The sequence below is a fragment of the Haliaeetus albicilla genome, chromosome 8, assembly GCF_947461875.1.
Source record: "Haliaeetus albicilla chromosome 8, bHalAlb1.1, whole genome shotgun sequence".
In the NCBI taxonomy this organism is placed as follows: Eukaryota; Metazoa; Chordata; class Aves; order Accipitriformes; family Accipitridae; genus Haliaeetus; species Haliaeetus albicilla.
The window spans coordinates 20,033,131-20,046,903 of record NC_091490.1 but is presented as its reverse complement, the minus strand read 5'-3'; the positions used below and the strand labels follow the sequence as shown (position 1 = coordinate 20,046,903).

The 13,773-nt window shown below is 37.1% G+C and overlaps 1 protein-coding gene across 1 annotated transcript in view; it reads right to left on the bottom strand.

Moving 5' to 3' along the window:
• ABCD3 (ATP binding cassette subfamily D member 3) overlaps positions 1-13,773 on the bottom strand; it is a 34,018-nt gene that overhangs the window by 12,612 nt on the left and 7,633 nt on the right. The window contains exons 2-7 of the mRNA XM_069789298.1: positions 6,980-7,016; positions 4,535-4,636; positions 2,838-2,926; positions 1,860-1,929; positions 895-992; positions 110-233 (exon numbers count right to left, since the gene is read on the bottom strand). Of these exons, the coding sequence (XP_069645399.1) occupies positions 110-233; positions 895-992; positions 1,860-1,929; positions 2,838-2,926; positions 4,535-4,636; positions 6,980-7,016 (520 nt within the window). The remainder of the gene's footprint in view (positions 1-109; positions 234-894; positions 993-1,859; positions 1,930-2,837; positions 2,927-4,534; positions 4,637-6,979; positions 7,017-13,773) is intronic.

The following is a 13,773-nucleotide window of genomic DNA, read 5'->3' as shown; positions in this document are numbered from 1 at the left end:
ACCATACTCCAAGCAATACACATATAAATGCAAGCAACTGTTTTGAGCTCTGACACCACATCCTAAACATCCACAGCTATTACTCAAAGTTACCTCTGAAAAGACTTACCTTGCTGAGGTTTGAGTACAGGTCCACTACACTGTTACAGAATTTTTCCACATCCTGTGTGAGGAGTTGATCTGGATTAGCTATTCTGTTGTCCAGATTTCCCATTTTGTAGTATGTATAAGCTCTGAAACAAAACAATAGCTAAGTGGCAGAAAAAATTCACTACCTGAGATCTCAATAATTGGAACCCCCCTGCTTCTGACAATTGAGATGGAAAGTAGTGCAAACATTAAATGACTGTATGGAGTCAACATAGCTTGTGTTTCTGCCTGACCAGATCCACATTAAATCCTGTAGAACTGTTTGGGCTCTAGGATGTCTTAGTTGAAGCTGAGGCCCATGCTGCTCTATGAACTGCTGCTGCACTTAGAGTTAGAAAACCCTCACAAACTCTGCATCAGCAGACCTGACAACCAAAATTCAGTGCAGGAGGACATAAGCAGCTAATCAAGTTCATGCATCCAATTCAGTCTGCAGGATTATGAGCACTATATGAAAGCAACTGAAGTGCTTTGGAAGCTGACCCAGTAACAGAAGCAGTACAGTGCAGTTCCCCCTGCCCCCAGTTCAGCCAACTTTGCTGTCTTTGTATCTGTGCCATATACAACCTAGATAAGCCACTCATCCTTAACTGCAAGTTAATTGCAACCAAAAGCCTTTTCTAAACAGTAAACCTAACCTATTAAGCACCTTGCTACCTTCTTACTATGTACTTAAAATTATTTGGTTTGATTTTAATCAATTTAGTTTTTAAAACCTTCAGAGATTAACAAGGTGTTACTTACTTAAGATATTCCTCATAGAGGTATCTGGTAAGTCTTACGCGGAAGCAGAGTTTCAATTCATTTAGACCATACTTCAGGAAGTTATTCACTAAAGAGATCTAAAATAAGAGATAGCATTTCAATATTTAGCTGATGAGATTTAATATACTTAGATCAGTTTGCAGCACAAATTGTGCAAACACTTTAGAGCAGGTGAATTCTCCCCTTGAAGTCAATAATATTATTAACACATCTAAGACTAACCATATAGTGTCTGCAGGATCACTGATTAGGTTTTGTCTACATTTTTGACAACTCCAGTTCCCAGTGGATCTCACCACATCAAAAGATTAAAACTACCTTCACATCGCATATCTTCAGCTCTACTGATAAGCTCTAGAAAAGAGCCACCATTCGACAATCACTACCTTAAATTTATCAATTAGTTTTTAAATCTATTGTAAACCAGCCACATTATCTATTAGGTAGTAACAATTATTTCTGTCTGGTGCAGGTCAGAGACGTTGACAAGCTGAAGAGAAGTTAAAGGGCAGGAAAAACCGTAACGAATCTCAGAGGCAGCTGTAAGAAATACAAAAATTAAAGGCTAAAAAGAAATCTTCATCTTCAATGGTGTCAAAAGAATCCCAAACCTACAATGTTGAAACATCATCCAGTCCATAAGATGTTATTATGCAGTATTACAGATGGCACGTTAAGCTATCAGTCAAAACTGCCATCAAGAAAACCAACCTGAAAACCTAAACATATCTGTCAGAAAAATAGCTGCAATCAATAAGGAAACATGCTGATAAAGTCTCCCACACACTGAAGCCAGAAAATGAAATGCATCTTGATACAGACCTGCATGTAAGACAACTAGTTTCCATGGGTTTTAAGACACCAATTTGAGATATTTTCCTCAAATTCTTAATTTACATTTTAAATATGTTCTGCTGAAAGGCCAGCACAAGAAAAGCACTTACAGCAGGCATTGCAGCGATGAAGTTGAACAAGTATTTCTTGAAATCTTTTCTGCTGCGGCCAATGATAGCACTGTAAACAACCATCAGCGAAGAGTTAGTTACAAGAGAAACAAGAAAGTATAAGCTAGCATGTTTTAAGTAGATAAATTCTCAGTGGACCACACAGAGGGAAAAAAAATCATTGTGGAAATCTGTATTATCAGCTGTAGGATCAAGTATGACAGACTTCTGTAAGTTAAGTGCTAAGTGACAGACTAAACAATTATCTCCCTTCTGCTCCTGCAGTAACTGCCTGCATTAAGGGCTCAGAAATTCATGGTCACAGAATACAAGTTCCTTTCCTTCTTTGCTTTCATAGATTCTCACAAGAGAGAAACAAACCAGTCCTATTCAACAAAGCACTGAAAATCTCTCCTGAAATACAATATCACTTTAAATTCAAACTTCAAGACAAATTCTGACTTGCTTCAATTAGCAAGAAGAGCAACAAGAATAATCAGAGGTCTAGAAAACACTTTCTAAAACGGTAAGACCAAAAGCATTGTGTTTATCAATCTAAAGAGCAAACAGCTCAGCAGGAAGAAGTAACAGTCATACTATCCACACAACATGTCTGAGTCTATGACATAGAACCACTATGCCACTATTCTGAAGTGCCCTCTTGGATATTCAGTTCAACATAAGATTTAGAGTCTTTGGTGTACAAAATGTGACCAAAATAACTGAAAATCTTTTAATAAGTAAATTTTGGTTAAACAAATAAAATTGTGTCCAACAGCAGAAAAACAGTTGATTAATTTTTATTTTTCTTTAAAAAAAAAATACCACGGATACTCCCCCAAAATTGCAACTATACCAGTTTTCCAACTGTTTTATATGAATAAGCAAGCTATAAAATGTCTGAATATGTGTTCTGACAGACTACTTTCCCCATTAAACACAAGAAAGAATGTTTAAAAATAGGAAGATTATAGATACCTTTCAATGACTGTTCCATTTTGAATCATCCAAATATCACAATATGTGCGGACTACCAGCATCACAGCAATAAGGAGCAAATAACCTGTCTAGTACAAAACCAAAAGTGTAACAGTTAAAGAATGGATAAAATTCACCTCTTCTCTAGTAAGGGCTCCAACCGTATCTAGCAGAATAGTACCACCCTGCTGCCATCAGCTAATATGATATTTGCTTAGTTTGCAGGAAACACATTAGCATACAATATTTTTAATAAAATACCAATTACATTTTTATGGAGAAAGTTTGTATTTTTAAAAGCTGTATTTGGTTGATACATACACTGGACACATCCTATAAGATTGAGGATTGCAGGGGTGAAGAAGTTACTACTATTCTGAGACACCTTTCTGCCATAAGCATAGGTTCATATAGGTTGCAAGGGACTTCTGAAGGTCACCTACTCTAACTCCACACTCAAAACAAGGCCACTAGTCACCAGTCAGACCCTGTACCATTGACCAAAAACCTTTAAGCCCAACAGTCCAGCCAGTTTTCCATCCACTTCATTGTCCACTCATCCAGCCAATTGAGTCTGGTTACCAAGATACTAGGGGAGACCTTAGTCTCAAGGCCTTGATAAAATCAAAGTATTCAACATCTTCGGTTCTTCCCTTATTCACAGAGCCAGTCATCTCATCATGGAGAGCAATCAGGCTAGTAAGGCATGATCTGCCATTCATAAATCCAGGTTGGCTGTTTGCAATCACCTTTTTGTCCTTCATGTGGCTGGAGTTAGCTTCCAGGATGATTTACTCAGAGCCTTACTAGGAACATGGTGAGGCTAGCTAGCCTGTAGCTTCCAGTATACTTGTTTTCAAAGATGGGTGTGATGTTTGGATTTCTTGGGGATTATCAGTAACCTCTTCTGATGGCCATGACCTTTTCAAGTTGATGGAGGCCAGCTTTGTCAGCACTGTCAGCACCCTCAGAGGCATTCCCATCCATGCTTCTACCTTCTGTGTACTTCCTTTTCGTGAATGAGCTGTCAAAGGTCCCTGTTCATCCACGCTAGCTGGCTGCTATGCTTGCTCTACATTCTGTACATTGGAATTCATTGCCCTTGTGCCTGATGTGTGTTGAAGTTCTATTACAGTTCATCACTTACATTCTGAGCTCAACTAACACTGTTTTAAAAAAAACTTAAGCGTTCTGGAAAGCATGAGAAAGACGCTGAGGCAAACAATTTTATGTTGCTAAATTCCAGTCTGCATAGCTTTCCTGAAATGATGCTAACGGACGTTTTGACAAATTCACTTTCTAATAAGGGTTGGCCTAGATATAAGTTACAAAAGCAAAATTATGGATGAACAGCATGCTATTTAAAGATAGGAAGCATTTGCACAGAGAAGTGTACTATCTTGCATCAAATCAAGCAAAACCTGGATGCCCTTTTAAGAGATACACCACAGACAGTAGTTACTAGCTGACAGTAAATGGCTTATCTTGTAATTCAAACCAGAATGCAACTTCAGCGATCTAACAACTGAACATACATGCAGATTTTTATATTGCCATGTTGCTATTTTAAAACATGTAGTACAATTTAGTCCTATTCAAGTAAATTATATGCTTTTGTTTAAATGCTGGTATAATTGTGAAAGACAACTTGACTCCAAAAACACTCATTTTTATTTGTTACTGCAGGCAATGCTTACCTCTTTACAAAGTGTTCTAGGGACCATTATTTTCAGGATTCGACATATTCTTGCAATAAACACTCTGTCCACCATTGCTCGCTCCTTCTTTCCCTCTTTCTGCTGCACATAGAACAAGCAAAACAAGAAAAGTGAGATTTTTATTTTTTTGGTAATGTATTCTTTAAATGTTGATGTGATATTTTCCCTATCCAAGTTATTTACAGCTACCTTCCTTCTGCAGCATTTGCAATATTTCCCTCCAATTAAACACTTGCTTACGCAAGTTAAATGAAATGTAAGATTGGGAGCATATGCCCTCACAGCTAACAAATTCTAAGAGAACTAAGCTATTAAATCAAATTGCAATAGGAAGCAGCTGCCATGATACAAAATAATACTTATTTCAAATCTACATTAAGTGATACACGAACAATGCAGAGCACAGCATTAAAACATCCAATTACAAGTTATAATGCAATGTGCCATCTCTTAACATTGCTTGTCTCTAAAAATACTGGCTGATGGTTTCTTCTAAAGATGCCTTCCATCATTTCTCTAGACCATTAATGGTTTAAACTCCTTGACTGTACAGCCCAAACTTGCTTGAAGTGAAACCAGGATTTGTTATTCCTTTACTTCTAAAAAACAGTGCAACACATTCCCAGTGAACTAAATCTGCTAGACTTAAAAACCCTCCTATACCCAAACACTTTTTATTTGGGTCAGTTGCATTTGTTTACTCCATATACCCCTATCTTCTGTCCTACTAACCTGAATACTTTTTAACAAGCTAATGGTCCAGGTATCTTTTCTCTATTTCCTTTGTTTTCCTTCTTTCCTTTCACAGTTGTGACATAAGGATTCAGTCCTGAAAACAGACTAAAAGGGCATACATGTGTACTTAAAACAAGTCCTGCCTAATCAACCTAATCCTGCTATCTTTGCTACCCAAAATTCATGTGAAGCATAAGTTATCAATGCCTATAGTAATACTACAACATACTCAGACAGGAAACCTCAAAGAAAAAACTAGGGAGACAGGATAGGGAAGACAAATACAGCAGCCTGTGATTCACCATTAATCAACTGAGACAATCCTATCAAGCACTCTATTTTTTTTTATTTCCAAGGATGATTAAACCACAGAAACTTACACAAAGAGCCCAACTTAATCTCTTCACTTACTGGGCAACAAGTGTGAGCTCTGAGCCCCAGCAAACACAAATATACTCTGAATGCTCTGTGAATAAGCCTACACTTGTTTTTCATGGGATGAAGTCAACTATAGTCCTGTCCTTTTTAAAAAACTATGTGAACACAAACTACGGATAAAAATTCTAGCCAGATAGGATGCTATATGGTAGATAATAAAAATATTTTAATTAAAAATTATTTACACAAAAAAATCCAAGCAATCCCAACAACTAAAGACTACTGTCCAGGCCTAATGAAGCATGACCTTACACGTTATTGCTTTTCTGTAATAGAAAAGACAAACGCAATGTCTGATGTGCAAAATTTCTAGGAGTACCTGACTAGACATATTTGATGTCTGAGCCAAACCTATTCTTCCTCTCTATCCATCTCTTCCCCATTTCTACTTGTGTTTTATTTCAATTAATCCAATGTCTTCTTTCCCAAAGGGCTTTTTCCTTAGACTGTTAATTCCTTATTCAGTATAATTATATCCAAGATGGGTAGGAATAAGAGAAAGCTAGTTAAGATTTTTATAGATAGGTATAGCTATGCAAAATACAAGTGTTTATGGCAGATAGTGCAGTCAAGATCTGGCTAGAAGCTAACAGGATGCTTGTATACACCTTTATATTTATCCAGTGCAAGCCTTTTCTTCAGTTTTCAGCAAAGACGGAAGTACATGGAATAGTTATCTATTCACACCATCATATGATCCAATATTTCTAACCATGGGCTCTGTCCTTTGGGCTGTCATGTTTTATTTGAACATGAAACAAAAAACTTGACTTAAAGGGTTATAACATACCCTTTTCAAATAAATGAATTAACAGACACACAAAAGACCAGGGAAATGCCAAACCTCCTACCAGAAGTTTGAAGTACTTGTTAGAAATTGTCAGACTCTACATCTTGTTCCATACTTTTTTAAATAAAAAGCAAATACAAGTCATACCAAATCTATAGGCAGCTGTTTGTTGCTATGCTTACAGCCAAACTTACAACACTAGTCCTTAAACATTCATAAGGCACAAAAAGATGAAAAAGCACATGGTACATGTCAAGAATATATCATTACTTGGTCAAACATCAGCTACATGTGATTATCCCGATTCTTCCATTTATTTCACCAATGCAAGTCTGAAAGTATCATTCAAACCACATTTGCACCATAGCCACCATTCTCTCCAAAATAAAACTACAATTATGGGACTTAAAAAAACCCAGTATTTAAAATTATTAAAAACATTTTAATGAAGAAAGAATTACCTCATTGTTCTGCAAGGCTTGTTTTCCACTTCTTTTACTGTAGATGAAAAAATAAAGTATTTTACTTCTTATTAACACACTTTTCTTTGTCCTGATCTCTACACAGAAGAGACAAAAAGGAAAGCTTGGGATTATACCCCTATCTATTTCTTTCAAAGCAGTACAGTGTCTTCACAGCAGGGCTACCTTTTATGTCAAACCTATGAGCTGTTTTTATACAATTTCAATGAAACCTTACTCCTTCCACTATTCAGTTTCACGTAGGGAAACTAAGTCTCCCTCTTTCATCTCTGAGTTTTGCTTTACTTTAGCTTCTGTATCATCAGTTCCTAGTGTTTGTTCCTCACATATACTTTGCAAGCATGGCTACATGGTTCTACCGACCACAAATGAGAATTACATGAATGCACATTCAGCAATCCAAGCAACACAACTTTGATGTTTTGCACTATCTACATAAGCCAAACAGATTTGTTTTGCATTATAGCTGACTTTCAAATAACACAATTATATATAAAGATTATTTGTTCATAAACATGTGCTGCAGGGGAAAAAAGTCAGATCCTGTGAAACCTAGTTCCTGCAAAGGTGTGCATTGGAAGGGGAGTTAGTTTTTATTCTGTCCTTTTTCCTTCCCCTGCATTTTACAGAACAGTTAGAGGAAAAATATTTATCAACTAGTGCCAAACAAACATTCGAAAGTACAATGCTATTCTTCCTCTCCTTTTAAGGAAGGCAAGCTGACATATAAGACAGTTATAGTTTGTCTTTATTCATTTCTGAACATTCAAGCATCAGATAAGCACATGAAGCTGTTGGGAGAGCTTATGCATTTATGTAGTTTAAAAGTGACAGCTAACCATATTAAATTGTAATCTCCCATTTCTCAACCATCATACTAAACACTGAGAACAGGCTACAATATTCATACACTTTCAAGACAGCACCTAGGAAGCTACAGGGAAGCAGAAAGTATGAAAGGCACTGCTCCTCCTGCCTACAACAGCAAAACAACTGCAGACTGCCACACAACCAGTTATCCCGCAACTGTATAAACAGCATCATTGTGCACTTGCGCTTTAAAGCTCTGCAAAGAGCATGTCTAGGATGAAACCATGCTTATTTTAGTTTATGATGATTAGAAAGACCTGTGAATGTCACTGACCAATGAAAAGAAATAACTTAATTATTATGGAAGGAAGAGGCAAGGTAGCAGAAGAATATGAGAAAAGAAGAGAAGGAAGAGACCACAAAAGTGAGAAGGGAGAGATGCCAGTTTAACAAGAACTTAATTGAAGGTAATGGTGAGATGGAAGCCTGAGAGGAAAAGAGAAACATCTTGTAAGACTACTGTGCAAAAGCCAGAACAAAGAACATGAAAAGCAGCAAAGGGCAGACTGGGAAAGAAATAACTTAATAGAAGTTCAGAAGAGATATAACACTTAATCAGGCCATGAGGGAAGTATGTCTGCAGAAACAGTAAGAGTATGCAAGTCTAAGAAACAATCTAGTTCGAGACTACATCCTGGTGACAGAGGAGCAATGTATTGCAGGTACAAGAAACTTCTCAATACATCTTGTAATTTTCCAAAGTACAAAAGATTGACCTATTTTTTTAAAAAGTGTCCTTGAGTATGGATCAGTCCAATCACGTCTCATTTGGGACTAGGAGAAAAGCAGTATTCTTCAGCATAAGTCATTATCAAACCATGTGGCTATTTCCCTAGGTGATTCACGACTTGCCATAACACAAAATGAAAGTATGCTGCTCTTCCAGATATGCTATAATAATCCCTAGTTTTGCTGCCTCAAGGCCTGCCAATGTTTGAAGTCACAACACTCACAATACACAACTATTTCAGCTTTAAAAGGATCAGAAGTGAATACATTAAAATAGTAATATATTAAAGATGATGAGGCCCAGAATTATTCTCAGTTGAATACCTTTGATGTATTTATTGATACAACTTTTCCTACAGTAGCTGTTCAGAGAAATTCAGCAGCTGAAACTATTGAACTGAGCTGAAACTGATCATGCATTAGAGAAATGACTGTTCAGAAAGTGAACTTCTAATTAAATGAGTTCACAATTAAACTTTATAAATATAAATTCTAAAGATAAAAATCAAGTATTTGTAAATTCAAAACCTAACAAAAAAGAGCTTTAATAGTGCTTTATTCTCTTTTTCTAAGAAAATTCATGCAAGCTCAAAACAAGATTAATACTTCAATAAGAAAGGAAACAATGTTATATGTGAAGTATGGATTGTCTAGAAGCAGAAAATAAATGTGGCTACATAGCTCAAAAAGCATTGTTCTTGCTATTAAAAAAATAATAATCCATTGTTATTTCAAGAAGTAAAACCATTTTACTTGCAACAAAAGACTGTGCCATAGTTCTGCCTGGAATAAAACTTCCACAGGCTGATTACTGCAGAACTTTTCCTTCTCAAGAGTCTCATTTCTTCAGTCCGATACCTACTGGCACTACTCCAGACTCTATTATACTATTGTAGAACTTTTTCTGTGAGAATTGTGTCTGCATTCTCATTGAATTTAAAGACTAAATAACACCCTCAATTAGTCAGCAAGAATACAAGACTATCTGGTTACAGCAGAGAGCTCTAACATTTGGAATAGATTCAAGCTCTTTATTATTACAGATCTCTCATTTACTTAATGCTAGGGCATCACAAGCCTTATTGGTGAAGGAAGGCAAGTGCTACATGCTGTCCAAATTCTCTGCTGCAAATAACTCCTCTGGTACAGGGGCCATCATTGAGCAGCACAGTGTAAGGACTCCTTGGAACAGAAACATAAGGCTGCCTTTTACTGCAACGTTAACTTTAGTGATTACCCTATCCACACATATTGCTCTCCAGTTTGAGTTAAACTATGCTTTTTATTATCACAGGAGTACCTCAAAGCTCAAGCACTACTGATGATTGACTTGGCAATGTGGCAGGGTAATAGCTAACGATACAGCTTGGGTTAGTACAATTCATCACATGCTTATTCAGTCAATATTACTATAATTCAGAGAGCTAACATCAAATTGCAGAAGAGCTCTACTTTCCATCTTTAGTGTAGTTACTCTCACTTCATCACAAGGTACTCACAATGAGGCCCTTCTCTGAGTGTATATATTGAGGCTGAAGCTGGACTGGCTGGGACAATGGAAGATCCCAAAGCAAAAACAACTTCCAAACAGTTTGAATGGGAGTAGCACTGGATTCAGCAATGATGTGAAACATGTTCCATAGGGAACACATTTCTGTTCCTCTCTACCTCAAAGTCAGAACTGTGCAGTGATCACTCACCATTCATTTCTACTCTTTTCCTTCTATATCTGAGATTTTTCTCCTGCCCTGCCCTGGACTTGGATTGCTTTTTTAGTTCCAGCCATCAGTTCCCATGAGGCATTAGATTTTATCAAAAAAAATCAATAGTTACATTACAGATACTAAGAGAATACAGGACCTTGCTTTAGGTGACCAAAAAAAAAAAAAAGGTAAGCTGACAAAATAAGACTACAAGAACAAGTATTCAAAAGATGTCTTTATGGCAAGAAAAAAAAATAAGTATGGCATACACCATAAAATACCTCATCCATGAATGTAAATTATTACATTTCTAGACTTATGAATGCCTAACTGCAGCTTAAAAATAACAATGTGATTTTAAACTGAACCATGACAGTTTGCAAATGTAGAGAGTATTTTGAAAGCATGAATCAAGCACAAATTAATACAGTAACATTTACTCAAAACTACACAAAAACTTTTATATTGAACTGCTCTAATTTATTTCTCTGAAATAATAAAACCTGTAGAAATATAAAAGCTAGCTTTCTTCCAAGCTCTTACTGTACCAATAGAATACAGAGTTCTGTAGCAGAATTACTTAAATTACTATAATTCATCTCCAACATCTACTTGCTTTTCAGTTTTTCCACATGGAAGATGCTTGACTGAAACTAAGTTACTGTCAGGCAGTTATGAAAAAAGACCTGCCAATACAGTAATGAAATAACAGACTTCATTAAGTAGCAAGTAGATGATGGGCAGACTCTGACTTTTGAGCTTCCTTCATGCCCTCACAAACAAGGAGGGGTGGTGAGAATGAGGTTTTTGAAAAGGGTTACTGTCGTGGTTTAACCCCAGCCAGCAACTAAGCACCACACAGCCACTCACTCACTGCCCCCCACACCCAGTAGGATGGGGGAGAAAATTGGGAAAAGAAGTAAAACTCGTGGGTTGAGATAAGAACGGTTTAATAGAACAGAAAAGAAGAAACTGATAATGATAACACTAACAAAATGACAACAGCAATAATAAAAGGATTGGAATATATAAATGATGCACAGTGCAATTGCTCACCACCTGCCGATCAACGCCCAGTTAGTCCCCCAACGGCAATCCCCCTGGCCAACTCCCCCCAGTTTATATATTCAGCATGACATCACATGGTATGGAATACCCCTTTGGCCAGTTTGGGTCAGCTGTCCTGGCTGTGTCACCTCCCAACTTCTTGTGCCCCTCCAGCCTTCTCGCTGGCTGGGCATCAGAAGCTGAAAAATCCTTGACTTGAGACTAAACATTGACAACTGAAAACATCAGTATTATCAACATTCTTCTCTGACCTAGCTCAGAAACATTGCACTATACCAGCTACCAGGAAGACAATTAACTCTATCCCAGCTGAAACCAGGACAGTTACCCTGACAATATATAGAAAAAGAGATAAGAACAGTTATGGTACTAAAATATTTCTAACACTGAGCCAAATCTATTGATTTGGATAGGAATAGTTTTGGATAATGGTAGGAACACAGAATATTCCAACATGAAACAATGCTTAAAAAGTGTTTCTGCATAGGTTCTTTACAATTTTCTAGGAAGCATTAAAAATCTTAATTATATACATCTCTCTGCCTGTATTCAGCAGGTACTACTACTACACTAGTCCAGTCTTTCTCCAAACTTCCACAGTTTCAGGCTTAAATTTTAAAGCAATCAATAAGTCAAATTCTACTTTCAAAGGCAGAACTTCATCCATAGATCACCATGGTTGATGCAGCAACGCCTCTGCAGCAATGCAGACCACAAAGCCAAGAACAAATCATGTAGAATGAGATACAGAATACTTTTAATTCAGATGATCTAAGGAATAAACTTCCAGAATACCTAGACTAAGCAATTCCGTAAGAGTCTTCCTTTATACTGGGGATGGGGAAAGAAGGAGCTTCTGTGAAGACTTAGGCCTATTAAAATAATAGTTAAAAAACCCACAACTTTCATCACTTCACGTGACTATCTATCTTAACAAAACACAAAGATCAGTATGAGTTTAATCTACATCCATTTTCATGGTGTTTCCTCTGACTGCTACCTTCATGCTAAATAAACCGAAGCATTTTTTCAAAATGATCCTCTATGCTCACAGTGTTTAAAGTCAGACTCAAATCAAACACTTCAGTGACTACAGTAGGCATCCATGAAAAGCCACTTTTAACTACAGCAATGTCTTAGACACTCCTTATCAAGGTTACCATTTATGATAGGGAGTACTATGATCAGTTTTGGACCCCCAGTACAAAAACAAAAAAATTGATAAACTTGACAGGTTCAGCAGAGGGTCATCATGATGGTCAGGAGGATGGAGCACTAGCCCTATAATGAGAAGCTGAAGGAAGAGGGCTTGATCATCCTGGAGAAAAAACAGCACTGGGAGAACCTAACAGCAGCTTCTCGTTACTTAAGAGGCCACTGAGGAGACAGAGCCAGACTCAGATTTTTTACATGGGCACACAGCAGAAGACAGACAACAGACATGAACTGAATTTTCTTGTATCTAACTAGACACAAGAGGAAAAAAAAAAAAAAAAATCACTATTACAATAACAGAGTATTGTAACAAGTTGTCCAAAGACTGTGGAATCTGTCATTGGATGTTGTCAAGATCCATCTGCACAAAGCCCTCAACAACCCAGTCTGAATTCAGTGTGGATCCTGCTTTGAGCACGCACTTGGATTAAGTGACCTCTTAAGGTGCCTTCTATCCTGAATCATTCTATGATTTTACTTTTTTTTTTTTTTTTTTTAATAAAACAACATGAACAGGCTAGAGATATAATGGGACATGTATCACCTGAAGAAGTTTCAGGAAAAGCAGCATCTCAGATGTAGCCTGCTACCCATTATTTAACTGCACAGAGCTTATACAGCAAACATGCATGCAACAAGTGAAGAGAGGTATCATCAGCAGTACCAGCAGATGACACAACTACACCAAACTTTTCATACATACATGCATGGTAACTGAATAGCAACTTGCTAAAGATAAGTAAATAGGCAAGTACTTACCCCATAGACAGTAGGCAATACAACGAAACACTTCTCTGCAACGTCGAGAAACCTGATCAGCCAAACCCAGCAAGATGCTTTAAAGAAACTAATAAAGAGTTTCAGGACTCTATGGGCATTTGGCAGCTGATCCTACTTTCAGGGCAGCAGCATAGCATTGGGGTAGGCAGAAAACTTGATGATAATACCACATAATTTCAGTCTCCAAATAAGTGTTGGTCACAGCATTCAGTCTTTGGGTTTAACTCTATTTCCATACCAGTGAAACTATTCTCTCTAAAGAAACATGCAACAATGGTGATTACTCAAAAAGGATCATTCTCAACACTACTGAAGAAAGTGATTTGAGAAACTGGGAAAAGCCTCAAGAGGCCATTGAGTCTAGTTACTGAAAGGTCTCAGGAATACTAGCTCTGTGGTATTTAGTAG